This window comes from Hippopotamus amphibius, chromosome 1 (genome assembly GCF_030028045.1).
Source record: "Hippopotamus amphibius kiboko isolate mHipAmp2 chromosome 1, mHipAmp2.hap2, whole genome shotgun sequence".
Taxonomy (NCBI): domain Eukaryota; kingdom Metazoa; phylum Chordata; class Mammalia; order Artiodactyla; family Hippopotamidae; genus Hippopotamus; species Hippopotamus amphibius.
In genome coordinates this window covers 35,456,112-35,472,539 of record NC_080186.1, presented here as the reverse complement: position 1 = coordinate 35,472,539, position 16,428 = coordinate 35,456,112, and the positions used below count along the sequence as shown (strand labels likewise).

The 16,428-nt window shown below is 45.2% G+C and overlaps 1 protein-coding gene across 4 annotated transcripts in view; it reads right to left on the bottom strand.

Annotated features, from left to right (window-relative positions):
• Positions 1–16,428, bottom strand: part of KDM4A (lysine demethylase 4A) — a 59,631-nt gene that overhangs the window by 34,148 nt on the left and 9,055 nt on the right. Inside the window, exons 1-5 of one of the 4 annotated variants that reach the window (XM_057708189.1) lie at positions 8,049–10,933; positions 5,672–5,848; positions 4,874–5,049; positions 2,365–2,479; positions 612–805 (exon numbers count right to left, since the gene is read on the bottom strand). In XM_057708189.1, coding sequence (XP_057564172.1) covers positions 612–805; positions 2,365–2,479; positions 4,874–5,049; positions 5,672–5,809 — 623 coding nt within the window. In that variant the 5' untranslated portion in view covers positions 5,810–5,848; positions 8,049–10,933. Of the gene's footprint in view, positions 1–611; positions 806–2,364; positions 2,480–4,873; positions 5,050–5,671; positions 5,849–7,851; positions 7,926–8,048; positions 10,934–16,428 lie in introns of those variants that run through there. The other 3 variants (XM_057708182.1, XM_057708200.1, XM_057708209.1) reach the window with 3 other exon arrangements.

The window sequence follows — 16,428 nt, the reverse complement described above, 5'->3', positions numbered from 1 at the left end:
CCCCTGACCAGTCTCGTATATGTGTGAGGATGGGCCCCTCATCTGTCTTACACTCTGCTGAACGCAGCACCTTCGCCAACACGCTGAGGCAGAGGGATGGGTGCAAATCTGTCTCCCCAGCCAGACTGCAGCCTCGGTGGAGAGCAGGGAGCAGATGCTGAGTGGCCCTGCGTCCCCTCGTGGGTAAAGCACACACTGCTGCTCACCAAATATTTTTTCCATGAGGGAAAGAAAGCTTTCTATCATCTCAGGGAGTGACTCCAGTCTTGGAAGTCTGCCTCTAAGAAATGCCTCAGGCCTGTTCAGAAAGAGAAATCAGACAGCAGTGGGAGAGCCTGGGAGAGTCCCCCGCGGCTCTTGGTCACTCAGCCACCTTCTGTTTTCATACTGTGGTTACCAGGTGCCCTGCCCGCTAACGCCTGCTACTCCAAGGGCAGGGAGAGCACCAGAGCTCAAACAGCACCTCACTGCTTGGAAGTCAGAACAAAACGTAACGTGCCAGTCCCTCCCCAGGCCTGCCGAACCTGAATCTGCATTTTGCCCAATCCCAAGGTGTTCCCCGTGCACGTGAAGGCTGAGAAGCCCCAGTGCCAACTGCAGGCCGACTTTACCAGGACTTGGGTTCTCCGAAGTGCAGGTAATTGATGCTGTACAGGTCCATGTCTTCGGTGTGCCAGGCAAAGGATGTCTTCCACATGCCGAAGTACAGGTATGGGGTGTTCACGCCCTCAATGGTGATCCCGCTTTCCTTTTCTACCAAGTCCAGGATTGTTCTCAGCCGGCCAATATTCCACTCATCAACATGCTGCAGAGGAAGTTATACTCAATATAAACTGAAGTTCTGAACCCACCAATCACAGAGCAGGTCACAGGTCAGCTGTCACTTCTAACAAAGATTCGGAATAATGTTGAAACTGCATGGACCTGAAGACCACAGCACCCCTCAATCGCTGTTCAGAGCCAACACTGGAACTGATGCCATTATATCCCTGAAGGGCAAACACAAGTTGGTGAACGACACTGAACACTAGCAACTGAAAGATGAAAAAAGGAAGTGATGGCCATCTGTTCTAAACCCAAGAGGAAGAGTATGAACAGAAGGTAAAGACACTTAGGTCAAAAGAGGAAAGTACTCTCAAACCATAAAAAATACAAAGCATGGAAATTAACCACTAATTTGTGACTTGTCTAGCCCTTATTTCCACCTGGCAGTGTATTCAGTAAAAGTCTACGATGGGGGGACTTCCTAGGTGGCGCAGTGGGTAAGAATCTGCCTGCCAATGCAGGGCACACGGGTTCGATCCCTGCCCCAGGAAGATACCACATGCCGCGGAGCAACTAAGCCCGTGTGCCACAAGTACTGAGCCTGCGCTCTAGAGCCCGTGAGCCTCAACTATTGAGCCTATGTGCCGCAACTACTGAAGCCCACGTGCCTAGAGCCTGTGCTCTGCAACAAGAGAGGCCACTGCAATGAGAAGCCCGCGCACCACAAAATGAAGAGTAGCCCCCACTCACTGCAACTAGAGAAAGCCCATGTGCAGCAACGAAGACCCAACACAGCCAATAAAATTAAATAAATAAATAAATAAATAAATGTATTTAAAAGTCTACGATGGGATCCTGAGCCGTAAAGGTCATCGAGGAGCCTACTTCCTACAACTACGTTCTGGATTTATGCCTACAAGCTTCCCTGCCCCCCACCCAAGAAAACTGTCATCAACAAAGCTGGAATCCACTTTTTAAAAGCCTTCCTTCTAATAATTTACAAAACCAATAAATTAATCCGAGTGATAATCCCTGATACACCCTACGGATTTTTAATCATCTAAAAATGGTCCCAAATATTCCTTCCATGTACCATATCTAATGCTGTTCTCTACGCCAAAAAGCACTACATCCTAAATCAGTGCAATGTGTTAAAACAGCTTTTGCTACAAAATCTTGTTTGAGGATTCTGAAAATCGAAATATGCTTCTCTTCTTAAACATATACGCCCTTCACTGCACTAGTCAGTGATCCTTTTTTGCAGAAACCACACTGCCTTCCCCCAGCATTTCATTTACTGTGATCCCACCCTTTCTAGAACTCATCAGAGCTCCCACCCACGGACTACTCTAACAGCCCTTGCAAAAAACACCATATCATCCAATCCACATGGAGAGTGGGAGAAATAAAATTCAGTCACGTGCAAAACTACCCACAATTAAGCGAGCGCAGCCCATCAGCTGGTGGTGCACCACTCCTCTGTCCAAACATCCATGCAGCAAAACAGCTTTTAGGTGCCTACTACACACTGGGCAGATAAAAGTGGTATTAAATTACAAAATTGCAAAAAGGCTGCATAGAGATTCCAGTGAGTCTCACCTTTTCATAGAGTGTGCCATTCACATCGGCACCATAGATTGGGGGATTGAATGTGAGATTCTTCCAGTATTTCCGTTCAAGCTCTTCAAATTCACTATAGCGTGGGGTACAGTACCTTTCGAAAGTTAAAAAAAAAAAAAGTTAGCCACTTACAAGGCACTAAATTCATTAGGCATTATGAACAGCACAAGACACAATCCCCTGTTCCAGGGACAGCAAGACATTTCAAATGAACGAGACATAACCTTGGCCTTCAAGGCTGCAATACCCAGAAACTCCCTCAACATCCCTTCTGTGGGTTCTGGGCCCAAGGAAAGTAACATACATGAAGATGTAAGCCCATTTTCCTTAAGAATGAGATCCTCCACTCTTTCAAGAGACTCTGCTACAACTACACCCTGCCCAAGTCAGCAGTGACCTGGCCACCCAGGGAGAAAATAGGCTTACAACTTTGTGAGAACCAAGAACTGCAAATCCCTAGGCATCCACAGACAACCAAAGCCCAGCACACGGAGAGCTGAGGCCCTGGAACAGCATTCACCTCCCTGCGCTCTAAGGAAGCGGCTCCAAGGCTCAGTTGAGTTGTCACCGCTACATTCCAAGCATCCTATGCAGTGCGGCTAACATTCAACACATAATCACACCTGAAAACAAAACATGTTAATAAAAATATAATAGTCCTAAAAACATAAAAATAGGTTTCTGTACATCAAATGTTCCACTTAGCAAAATACATACGTGTATACGTATGCACACTCACACACATACCCCCTCTATATATACAGTTACACACAATGCCATTAAAAATATACTCTTCAGCTCAATAATCACATACTAAAAACTTAACCCCCCAAAAATCTCCTAAAAATTCAAACCACTTAAAAATTATTACACAATTTAAAAAGAGTAGCATGTAAACCTAATCGGTATTTGAAAATACACACTAAAGCTCAAATGGCAAAAAAATATAAGGAATGGAAGACCAAAATGAAACTGTGTGGAGATAATGAGCTGAGTGGGGGAAAAAAATCTTACTTTAAATAGTGCCTTACATTCTGATGTCAAACTAATGAATAATAAAGTTTAGAACTCTCAAGTTCCCTTTAAATACAAATAACTCTACCTCCAACTGATCTGCTTTATATTTCGGTTTCCACCTACTGGGTTTTCTTAAAGCTGGCTGACCACGCACACAGAAATCAAAGGTAAGAACAGCTGCATTTCAGATGCATGGAAAAGACACAGGACTGGCTGATTTAAAAAGAGGCATTCTGAAAGAAGGTAGGCCTACCATATGTTGATAAGACGGGAAGACCGACACAGGGGGCTGCGTGAGGCCAACCCCACGTGAAACAGAGCAAGTGTGCTTGGCCCAGCGTAGAGCTAGGGTGCAGAGCTAGGAAGCAGATGTGAAGGACGGCACAGCTTCTCATCTGCAGAGCACGGCACACTTCTTCAACAGGCTTTTACACAGACTCTCCCACTAGACAGCATGTTGGCCAGCGCTAGAGAGGCTTTAAGAGTTAGGCTGCCAATAAAACTGGAAGCCCACATTTAGAACTGTGCTGAGTTAAAGGAAAAGAAGGCACAGCACAGACGTGGAAAGAGCCAGGCCTGATGTGAGATGATGAAGCGCTTGAAGTGTGAAGCCTGGCGAGCTGAGGCTCTACTCCAAGCTCCTCCACGGCAGAGCTGCAAAAACGTCTGGCTGAAACCAAGATGTGCGTGAACCAAAAAGGCTCAGGAGAAAAGGGGGGGGGGGGGGAGGGGGCAGGAATCCCTTGTGGAGCCTCAAAATGAAGAAGTAACAAGGGAAGGGAGAAGATCCAAGCAGGAGGATTAAGAAGGACTAGTCAGAGCCCAACAAGGGGAACACACAATTCATTCTCTGTAAACCTGAGGTTAAATGAGAGCAAAACATTAAAAACCGCAGAGAAAAACAATTGAAAACAGCGGGCCTAAACAAAGACGTTTCCAACAGAGACAAGAGTGTACAGATGATGATGGAGTGATAGAAAACAGCGGCCAGCTTAGCTTGGTAGTTTACTCACATTTGGTTAATGTCACAAAGGAAACGAGATAGCATCTGGATGGGTAGTGAGGAGTCTGACATGATTAAAGACAGAAGGACCCAGAAGGAAGAGATTAACTTAAATTACTAAGGCCACTTTTTGATAATTGGGTGGTATCAATACATCTGACCAACGCTCCTCTTGAACCAGCTCCAAGTTTCCCCTTCGCAACCTTGCAAATTATTAGAGTCAGAAGATGATCCTACTTTTGAAGGAAAAAAATGGGATTACTTTATGTGAAAATATGGACAAGTTTAGACTGTGACTGTGTACCAAGAGGAGGAATGCTTCTGTGTAAAGAGCGGAAAGGGAGACAGAAGTTAGAGCTGAGGAAACGGTTCTTCGGGAGGATGACGGCAGTCTTGGAGATCACACTGTGCGTGAGATGTTAGGTCCTAGATGCTAGGACGGGTGGGAAGGAACGTGTTTTCACTCACTTATCGCTATTGGCTATCTTGCGGAACTCTCGAACAGTCATGGCTTTCTTCTGTATGTTGTACTGAGTAAAGAGGCCAGACTGCCCAGTCACCAGCTGCTGAATGGGGGCAGGAATGACCAGGTCATCAATATCATCATAGGACACTCGTGGCTTCCACTCCTTTGGAGGAACAACCTGTAGGGAACACAAGAAACAAAGAGATCATAAACCTGGCAAGCTGGTCAGGGTCCATTGTGCAGGCCAACAGCCGATTTTACTGGAAAGTCACATGGATTTAACCATGTTCATCCAAACACAGCAAGTCACACTGTCGTGCTAGCCCTGATCCAGTTCTGCCACCAACTAGCTGCCTAGTTGCAATGACTTAAGGTAAGGAATACTCGTTCTCAGCTTCAGAATTTTATCTGGGCACCAAGACGGGAGGTTGAAGAGTTGATTCTCTCTCGATCTAACAGAAAATTCACATGGAAGCCAAATTACTATCAGAGTGCTGGAGGAGACCGAGAACGAGATAAAGTGGATTGATGCAAACACCCTTCTCCACCAGGAAATGGAAGCACCACAACAGCTGGCCCTGGGACACTGGCTCCTTCCCACCCTCTTAAAGATTCGAAGCAGCTCTCCTCCAACCTAAAAAAGAGACGCTTCGGATGTTAACGAACGGAATTAACTTGCAAATAGAACAGCATATACTGAACTACCACCAAGCCTGCCTTTCAGTAAAACTTGGTTCTTCCAGTCCTCATGTAGGAAAAATCTTACTGCCACTCTCAGTCCCAAAGGCCCCGCCTCTCACCTTGGCCAGCCCAGCCCGATGAGCTCCTTGGGATTCAATGTAGGCAATGTAACGACTGAAGTTCCGGAACTCCTCCATAGTCGGGTAAAAGGTCATTATCCGAGCACTGGGATTCAAGGTTTCAGATTCAGAAGCCATTTTTCCTCTTTTTTGAAGTCACTTGGGTCAGGCAGGAATCTGAAGAAATACATTAAGAGCATAAAATTATATAAGAGGCAATTGAGAATGAATGCTGGGAATCTCAGCGTTGAAAATAGTAAAAGATGTATCAATTCTGAAGCAACACTAAGACCTCACACCTGGAACCTGCCTCTAGGCAGGTTATTTAAATAAGACACACAGAGAGAAAAGGTTCTGTTTAAATGATTCTGATGTATCAAAACTGCATATAGTCAAAGGGCACTTAAATGGAGACTGTTTCAACTAAAATAGGGAAACAAATTATTTGGTTGTGGGTCCTAACAAAGCAGCTGCCCCACCCATATTTTACTCTTATCTTTTCAGCTGCTTCCTTATTTACACCTTGCTAATTGCTTCTAAGTATAAAATTAATATACTACAACCACTTTTTTTTTTTTAATAAAAATCAACCTATGGGCTCCCATCTAGGGTACAGCTTTAAAACAGGATTCTAGATTCCTAAGAAAAGTTAGTTGGCTACAAGATTACAAAGTTTAAGAGTTAAAAAGTAGGCTGATATTAGTAGCCTGAACTATGATTTTTAAAACCCTAAAGTGAAATTGTTCTGCTATCTAAACCAAAATGCAGTTTTGGCACTGCTACATGAAGCCAAGCTAGAGACTAGTTCAACTGCACCGTACCCAGAACTCAAAGGACAAAATTTAAACAGGCAATAAACTGGCAATACAGGGCAAACTTCATAACTGACTGGAGAGGACATAAATACTACTTTGTTTTGAGATGAGGCCTTCAGCTAAGTGGGTGCATCCCCATTGCCTGGTAACACAATAGACTATTTCAACTGAGTAAGAACCAAGCATACCAGCTAAAAGGAGCCAGTTTAGAAGCAAAAACCATGTGGGCCCCAAATTCCCCCAAACCTGGGCCCCAAAGCCATGGCAGTTCAGCTCCAAGAGTCCCCTTGAGAGCTGCAGAGATCAGAAGGGAGGAAACCGCCTCCAATCTCCTACCAATAATCTAGTAAAAGACTGGGAAAACAGCATGGAGCAGAACTGTCTAAGGTGGGAGAGAAGACAAGTGCCAGTACCCGCACCTCTCTGGCTTCCACTTCACCAAAAATAAGGTGTGTTCCCGGGCTGGTGCTTTCATGCACCTTGCCAAACTTTGCATGGCAGGTACACTGTAAGTCCTATTTTACATACCAGGAAATTTACTCACAGTCCTGTAATGCACTCCTAGTGCTCCTTCCATTACTGTGCTGCCTACATCATAATCTCCACTTAGTCTAAGCCCTTTGCAAGGGCAGATCCAAGTACAGAGGAACCTAAAGTTTTATGGAATCTTGGAGACCCTCTTTTTAAAAAAAATACAAAATATCTCACTTCTGCAAATTTTATAAAAACATATAATCATGTGAATACAGTGTTAGGGCCCATCCCAGGGCCTCCAAAGCCCCTAATGGGGCTTCCTCTGCCTCTGGCCTTATTCATCTTTGTATGCCTAGATCTAGAACAATGCACCGCACAGGGTAGGCACTCAGTGGCACTCAGTAACTGTTGAGTAACTGATTTCCTTGCTATTACCTCATTTGCTCATCCCCTTTTGCTACCCTAGGATTCCCTTCCCTCAATCTATCCCCTGGGGAAAGCTCCGGTTCCCTGACACCTTCCTTCCCCCACCCAACAACAAAGCCTAGTGGTTTAAGACAGCACTGCCTCGGAGTTAAAACAACTCTGAATACAGATCCAGTCTCTGCCATTTATTGGCTGTGTGACCTTGGCTGTGTAAGCTGCCCGAGTCTCAGTTTCTCCTTCTGCAAAATGGGGATCCCAACCTCCTTGCCCTGCAAGGTTGCTGTGATTAACTCAGATGATGCAAGCGAAACGCTAAGCATTAGGCCCGGTACTTACCAACTCAATAAAGGGAGCTGTTGCTAACAAGCACCTCAAACACCCGCCCCCTCCCCTCGCAGCCGCTCCCGCGGGTATCGCTCCCAAGGTAGCCCCCCACCCCCAGCTCCCAAGGTCCCCGAAGCTCACCGCGTAGACGCCCGGCCCCTCCCGGCCCCGCCGCCTAGGCGAGTGAGGCCGGGCCGCAGGAAGAAGAAAATAAGGCCCAGTAGACCCGCCCACCCTCCCCGACGTACATTGGCCATAAGAGATTGGAAAAGGCCAATCTCAGGACCCATTTCAGAAGCTCCTGCTTCCATTGACCGAGAACCATGCCCATCACTCACCGCTGAAGGCCGCCCTCCGCCCTTCCCCCACCGGAGCTCACGGTCAAGGCTACAGAAGCAACAAACCTAAAGGATTCAAAAACCCTCTGGTTCTTACTTAAAGCCCACTGCCCCGGCAGGGCTAAGGCCCGACTTCTGCTGTCGCCACTAGCCGATCCCACTGCTTTTCCAGCCGGCGAAGGACGAAACTCCGCCTCCTCTAAAGACGGCCTCTGCGCAGCCGTACACCGCTCCCCAGAGTCAACCAGTCCGGGGGCTGCTATAAGCCCTCAAACAGCCAATGAGCACGCTCTGTAGCCGCCCCAAGTCCGGGCATATCAATCTGCTCAGCCTATGAGCGCTGTCTCGCGCTGTTGCCAGGAGGAAACGCTGTACCACTCGGGACCGCGGCCACTGAGCATCTGGGCTGAATCGCAAAACTGGCCAATCGTAGGCGGACTTCTGGCTGCCCGGAGCTAATCTGGATTGAAAGAGTTGAGTGCCTAGAAATGGGCTAGTTGGCCAGGGTAAAGTCGCTGATGAGGCCGTTGTAGGATGTTTCTAACGAAAGGGTGGGGACAGTCTTCTGCGGTGTTAGTAGAACCCTTACCTAAAGTAGAAGTGCGTGGGGGACGCTTAGGGGTAACTTCCGAGGTCAAGGAGTTCCTGATAAGGTAACCAACCTGCCCCAGTTTGCTCAGTACTGTCTCGATTTTTAAAACGCAAAGTCGCATGTCTTGGGAACCCCCTCACTTGCCAGCAAACTGGGACATTTCTTGAAAGGAGCAGTTCCTAATGGGAAAGGAGCTCTGAGGGTCATTAGGACAAGTCCTGAGGGGGGATGTCCTTGGGGTTATTAAAAAGCAGTTCCTCCCTGAGCAGAGATTTGGGGGTCATTAGGAGCAGCTCTTGGGGTGGGGGGAGAACATCCTGGAAGTCATTAGACACACTTCTGGAGGGTGAGGGGTTCCTGGAAGTCATTAGGAACTGTTCCTGAGAGGTAGTGAGTCGCCCTAAGGAGCTCCCAGATTGTCAAGGGTGATGAGGAAGGAAGCAGACAGGACACTCTGATAGGTCAAACAGAAAAGTAGAATAGCCTCAACCTTAGTCATGAAAGATGTACAAAATTACTCCAGATGAGTAGAGCTATGAAGGGACTTCCCTGGTGGTTCAGTGGCTAAGACTCCAGGCTCTCAATGCAGGGGGTCCAGGGTTCAATCCCTGGTCAGGGAACTAGATCCCACATGCCACAACTAAAGATCCTGCATGCCTCAATGCAGATCCTGCATGCAGCAAAGAAGATCCCACGTGCCTGGACTAAGACCCGGTGCAGCCAAATAAAAAAATAAATAAATATTAAAAAAAAAAAAAGTCAGATCTGTGTTCAAAACCAGTCGCTCCTCTGAGCTTGAGTTTTCCCACCAGTAAAAAGGAAAATACCTGCCTTGCAGGATTGTTGTAAAGATGAGAGTTAATACATGTTGGGAAAAGGATGGTATTACATAAAATAGAATGGACATAAACCAATTATGATTTATACCCTGGGGCTAGGCACATGCTTCCCCACGCCCCCCACCCCCCCCAAAAAAAGCAGAGTTCTGTTTCAAAAAAGACAAGAGAATGACTGTTGGGTAGGCAACCAATATTCTTTCACAACAATTATAAAGGTTTTCTCTCTTGACCTAGTAAGGTAATAGATAACAGATTATATTGGTTAGTTCAGAAAATTGCTAAGAGTCTGAAGAATCCAACCTGGAGTACACATAACAAGGAAAATCACCCCAAATCACTCACCAGTTTTCTCAGTGCTGCCCCCAAACATGAAGTGCTGTAGCTTGCCTCATTGACTGTCCCGGGCATGAATACACTTGCTAGAACTGCTGTCACTACCAACTACTCCAGGAATTTAATCTTGTTGCATTTCCCACTGCTGCCAAAAAGGGATTTTCCAGGATCTCTGTTACTTTGTATCACTAGCTTCCAGTTGGTGTGTGCGCATGAGGGCTGGAACCTAGATCCAGCTCTCTTGACATCCTCCTATTTCTCTGACCAGTTTATCTTAGTCACCGTTTTAAGCTCATCTTTCCTTTCCCCACCCCTTAAATGTTCACATTTGAAACAAAACTAATCTATGGTGAAAGCAGCCCAAGTTGGGTTTACCTTTGAGTGGGGACAGGGAATGAGGGAGGTAGCTTAAGGAATGCGTCTGGGGCGTTAGCAACATTCTGTTGCTTGATCTGCATGGTGGTCACTGCACTGCTGTGTTCACATTGTTTTGAGCTGTACACTTAGAAGTTGTGCATAACATTCCATGTATGCGACACTTTGATTTTTAAAATTAAATACAAAATTAATTTTAAAAAAGCAAATTATTTTTTAAAAGAAAAAAAAAAATATCGATGTCTTCACGGCTCTCTGTCCTTTCTCCTCTTCTCTCATTCTACAAACCCACTTAGGTGTTTCTGGTTTCATAACTCTAGCAGTATGACCTAGGGCAAGTTACTTAATTTCTCTAATCCTCAGTTATAGCTAAAATTAGAATCACACTTCCCTTTCTTGGTTGTGAGAAATGAATGAGATAATGCAGGCAGAGCACTTAAACGGCAGGTTGGCAGGTAGTAAGTGCTTAGTAAATGTTAGCTGTGAAGATGGATGGTGATGATGGTGGTGATGATACAAAGTCCTTAACATAAAGCCTGAAACAAGAGCTCAGTACACTTGCACTCTCAGGCTTTACTCACATGTGCACACTGATGATACGCATCTATACTCCAGGAAAGTCTTCTCCCCGAGTTCAGATCCATACATCCTCCTATCTCAGGACACCCCTCTCCCCACCATCTGGGTATCCTACAGGTACCTAAAACCCACATGCCCAATAAAGAACTAATCTATTCACTCCACAAATGAGCTCCACCTCCTAGGTCTCCTATCTCAGTGGGGCAGCCATCCACCCAATCACCAAAAAAAAAAAAAAAAAAAAGCCAGAAACCAGTATGCAGCTATGGATTCCTTGATATGGTCCATTACCTCACCCATACGAAGTTCCACAAAACAAGTGCTTCACAAGTGCCTGGATTTGTTTACATGCCCATCTTCCTCCCTGAGACAAAAATCTGTCAAGAGGATCACCTCGGTCTTATTGATGGTATCATTTAGGAATGTGTTCTGTTGCCAGAAATAGAAAACCCTAGCAACAGTGGCTTAAACAAATACAAAGTTATTTTTCTCAAATGCAATAAAGAGTCTAAAGGGGGGCATTTATTGGCATCCGCTCAATGCTCCACAAAGTCACCAAAGATACAGGCTCCTTCCATCTTTCTCCATCACACTTCACAACCTGGCTTTGGCCCTCATGTGTGCACCTCATGATCATAAGGTGATTGCTGAAGCTCCAGACATCCTGCCCACATTCATGGGGATATGGAAGAAAGGGACAGTATCAGCAGCACCTGTTACTTCTATCAGACCTAGCTAAAAGTCTCCCAGAATCTGTCTACCTACCAGTAATGAGTGGAACAGAATTTTCTCTGCTTTCGTGGTGTTTACAATCTAGTGATGGAGACAGACATGAAATTTGTGTTCACACAAAGAAATAAAATCACAAAAGTTGTGCTTGCTATGAAGGAAAAAAAGAGGGGAGAACAACTTTTAGAGTGACTTGCTAGCAATGGTGGTAGGATTTGGACATTTAACTGTCATTGTGGCATACATTTCGTGGCATGCTTCTAGCTCAAGGGCTCTCTCCTGGAGCTTCACTTCATCCAGCACCCAGCACAATGCCTAGCACATAGTAAGCATTACAGAGGTAATAACAGTAGCAATAACATTAGCTTAAAATGTTAACTACATTTATTGAGCACTTACTATGTTCCAAACATTATGCTAAACGCTTTATATACATAAAAATTGTTTATATTGCCATTAACATTTTTCTTTTTATAAAAATAACTTTTTATTGAGATGTAATTTATATACCATAAAATCTGTTCACTTCAGGGGTATAATTTAAGGATTGTTAATAAATTTACCAAGTCATACAACCATCAACCAATCCAGTTTTAGAACCATCACCTCAGTGAAATCTGTCACCTCAATAAGATCCCTCTTGTCCATTTACAATCACTCTCTACCCCGTTCCCAGCCCCAGACAACCATTCACCTACTTCCTGTCCATATAGATCTGCCTTTTCTGGACATTTCATATAAATAGACGCATACAGTAGGTGGTGTTTTGTGTCTGGCTTTTTTCACTTAGCATAATGTTTTTGAGATTCATCCATGCTTTAGTTCCTTCTTAATATTGAATATTATCCTTCCGTAGTATTGATTGACATTTGGGTTGTTTCCCACTTTTTGGTAACTATGACCAGAGATTCTGTCAACATTTATGTGCGAGCTTTCGTGTGAATGTATGTTTTCATTTCTCTTAGGGAGATAATGAGGGGTGGAACGTCTGTGTCTTACAGTCAGTTTATGGTCGTCTTTCCAAGAAACTGCCAAACTGTTTTCCAAAGTGGCTGTACCCGTTCACGTTCCCATCACCCTTTTCTCCACATCCTTGCCAACACTTGTTACTCTTTCTGATTATAGCCATTCTAGTGGATACGAGGTGGTATCTCACTGGGATTTTAATTTGCATTTCCCTGATGACAAATTATGTGGAGTGTCTTTTTATATGCTTATTAGCCATTCGCATATCTTCTTTGGTCTATTCAAATATTTTGTCTATTTTTTTAACTGGGTTGTCTGTCTTCATATTGGGTTGTAAGAATTCTTTATGTATTCTAGATACAAGTCCTTTATCAGATATAGGCTTTGTAAGTACCTCCTTTCATTCTGTGGCTTGTCTTTTCTTTCTAATAGTGTCTTTTGAAGCACAAGAGTTTTTCATTTTGATGAAGTCTAATTTATCAATTTTTTTTTTGCATGAATTGTGCTTTTGGTGCATTGACAGCAACATTTATATAGTTCTGTCCTGCCTCCAAAATTTATCCAGAACCCAGCACTTCCCTCTACCTCCATTGCTACCACCTGATCCAAGCCACCATCATCTATAGCCTGATCAGAATTATTCCTGCTTCTACCCGGCCCCCTGCAGTCTGCTCAACAAGGCAGGCAGGGTGATTCTTTAATACTAGACGCCAGATCATGTTACTCCTCCTCTTAAAACCATTAAATGACTTCACATCTCATTCTGGAGGGCAGCCAAGTCCTCATAATGGCCTACATTCTGCCCCCACTCCCATCCCTGTATACCTCCTCCCCCAGCTCACGGCGCCAGTTCCCTACACCCCTAACTCTGATAGGCTTGCTCCCTCACCTCCTTCAGGGCCTTGCTGATCTGTCACCTCCTCAGGTAAGCCTTGCAGGACCACCACCACACGCTTCATTTATTTTTCTATTCTTTAATTCTCCCCATTAGAATTATCTGCCTCCAGGGGACAGAGATCAGTGTTTTGTTCACCAAGATCCTCCACGCTTAGGACAGCCCTGGCTCTTTATATGTGCTCACTAAACATTCGTTGAGTGGATATTTCTGAATTTTATCCTCAGAATGAACTTTTGAAGAAGTCATTATTACCGTCCCGCTTTACAGCTGCGGAAATGGGGCAGCAGGGAGGTTAAGTAATGAGAAACAAACAGTGAGCCTGAAGATATTAGTTGAACAAACGAATGAATGATGAACTGAATGAGTAAACGAACAAGAATGTTTGTATGTTAATGATGCCTTTGGCCTTCACCTCTGGGTCAGTCACATTCCAACCCTTGCCTATGGAACTAGCTGTTGAATGTAAACATTTTTCTCCAGAGCTTTAGGAGGCTCTGGGCAGAGGGGATGATACTAGTTGCCCAGGAAAGAAGCCATGATCCGTAAGCACTGGAAACACACTGACACAGCCTGACCTGCTCAGCCTGGATCACTTGGGGGGCTTCTGTGGCTAGGTTAGTCCATGTATGTAGAAAGAGAATTCAGACTCAATTCAGCCTTGCAGACAAAGTCAGTTGGAAAGAGCTTCTAGCCTATGAAATATTAAAATACAAATATAAAAATGCTCTGAGACAGTCACACACATAACCACCAATACACCCTGGATTTCTACATTTAACGAAAACGGAATTTTTCTTTCTGGCTCTGATTTATTCTCCCTCCCTGCAAAGGATGGCTCAGCGTTCCAGGCAAAGGCACAAAAGCCTTGGAGAGATGCAACAAGAGGCACCCCGCGGGCCACTGCTACATCACATTCACTCCTTTTCTCTCTGCGTCCACCAACTCCTATTTTTTTTCTTTTTCTTGTTTTGTATTGTTTTGATCTCAGCCACCAAAGTATCTTTGTCTCAAGGCCAAATCCCATCCATTCTTCAAGACTTGACTCAATTTCTTCCCATCATGCAATCTTTTTTTTTTTTTTTTTTTTTTTCTGGCTGTGTGGCTTGTGGGATCTTAGTTCCCAGACCAGGTATTAAACCCAGGCCCTAGGCAGTGAGAGCATGGAGTCCTAACCACTGGACCACCAGGGAATTCCTGTGCATTCTTTTATTTAAAGATTTTTAAAATAAGAACCTATTTTGTGCCAACTCTGGGGATACAAAGATGAGACTGACTATCCCTCTACCTGGGCAGTTGCAGGCATCTCAAACTCAGCAAAAGCACACTCTTGGTTCTCTTCTAAACCCACTTCTCCCTTGGTGCTCCCCACTTCAGTAAAGGCGCCAGTCTTCCTCTAGGTGTCCAGAGTCTGTGTCGATTCTTCTCTCCTGTACCCCACATCCAGTCCTACTGACCTTACTTTCAAAACCCTATCCTGAACCCTACTCCTTACCTCCCCTGGCACTACCATCCGACTTCAAGCCACATCACCTTTCTCCTGGACCCCTGCAACCACTGCCCCTTACAATCTCTTCTCCAAACAGCAGCCAGGGTGATCTTTCTAAAAAGCAAATCTGAATTTACTGCTCTACTGAGAACACTTTAAAAGACTCCAGTGCCCTCACCGTGAACTGCAAGCCACTTGCCCTGACCTACCAGGCCCTGAGTGATTTGGTCCCTGCCCAGCCTCCACTCCATCCTGCCCCACTGTCTCTTGCTCTCTGGGTTCCAGCCTTGCAGGCCTTTGTTCTATTTTCCTAAAACGCTCCTTAAAGGAGCTTTGCTCCCTCCTACTTCAGGGCCTTTACTGAAGACCACTTCCTTGCAGAAGTCTCTCTGACTCCCACAGGGTTCTGTGCTGTTCTCCTTGCTTTAGGCACTTTTCCTGTAGAGCATCTAGGAGAGCCTAATTATGTATGTGCGTAAGATTTTTGTGACTGATGTCTGTTTCCCACCAGTCCAAGCCTCTAACGGAAGGGACTTTGTTTTTGCACCTTATACAATGTGTTCATAGTAAGTACTCAGTAAACACTCCTGGAATATTATTTGTGGAAAGAACCAATAAGTGAAACCACACAGGTTGCACTTTGTATAACAGTTAAGCATTCAGGCTCTGCAGTCACACAGATCCAGGTTCAAACCTATATTCTGCTTCTCTTGTAGCTGTGTGACTTAGGGTGAGTTGCTTGACCTCTCTGAATCTTAGTCTTCAGCCGCAAAAGGAGATACTGATATGAGCTACTATGCAGGGCTGTGGGGGGTGGGGGGATTAAATTTCAACAATGCAGGTGAAGTGCTTGGCACATTTAAGTGGTTAGTGATGCTAGCAGGCGTTATTCGAGTGCATCATAGGTGTGTAGCATGTGTTTGTTGGATTTAAATCTTTAAGACCACTTAGGAGCTCAGATGGGAGTAACTGCAGAGACTGTCCTGAAAATGTGCCAAAGAGGAGGCTGGAAAGGGCCATCCCTGGAAACAGGCCTGGGACACAGGTCTTTGCAGGGGAGACTAAGAAGCCTCCTTCTAGGGCCAAAACTTCCTCACAGGTCAAAGTCCAGTCCAGGTCCTGGATGATCCTTCCTTCCTTCCTCCCTCCCTCCCTCCCTCCCTTCTTTCTCTCCTCCCTCCCTTCTTTCTCTCCTCCCTCCCTTCCTTTCTCTCCTCCCTCCCTTCTTTTCTTTTCTTTCAAAAATATTGTTCTTTGGTAAATCTCCATACGAGGCATTCCTACTGTTGGTGTGGGGCATGGGGAGAAAAGCACTTCATTAAGAGAGAGTGGAGTTTGGTGTGGTGGATGCAGACCCCTCCCTAGTTGAGGAGGCTGGGGGCTAGGAAGTCCCTCCAGGAACTGACTAGGGTGTGTACTCAGGGTGAGAGCTGAAACGAAGGGCCTCGGAGGAGCTGGGAGTAGAGATTCTAAGGATGAGTATTCTGGCAGCCCAGCCACAATCCCACCCAACAATCAGGTTTACTTCCTGCCTCAGGGCCAGGTCAAACACCTCCCCTTTTATCCTTTTAGCAAACACTTGT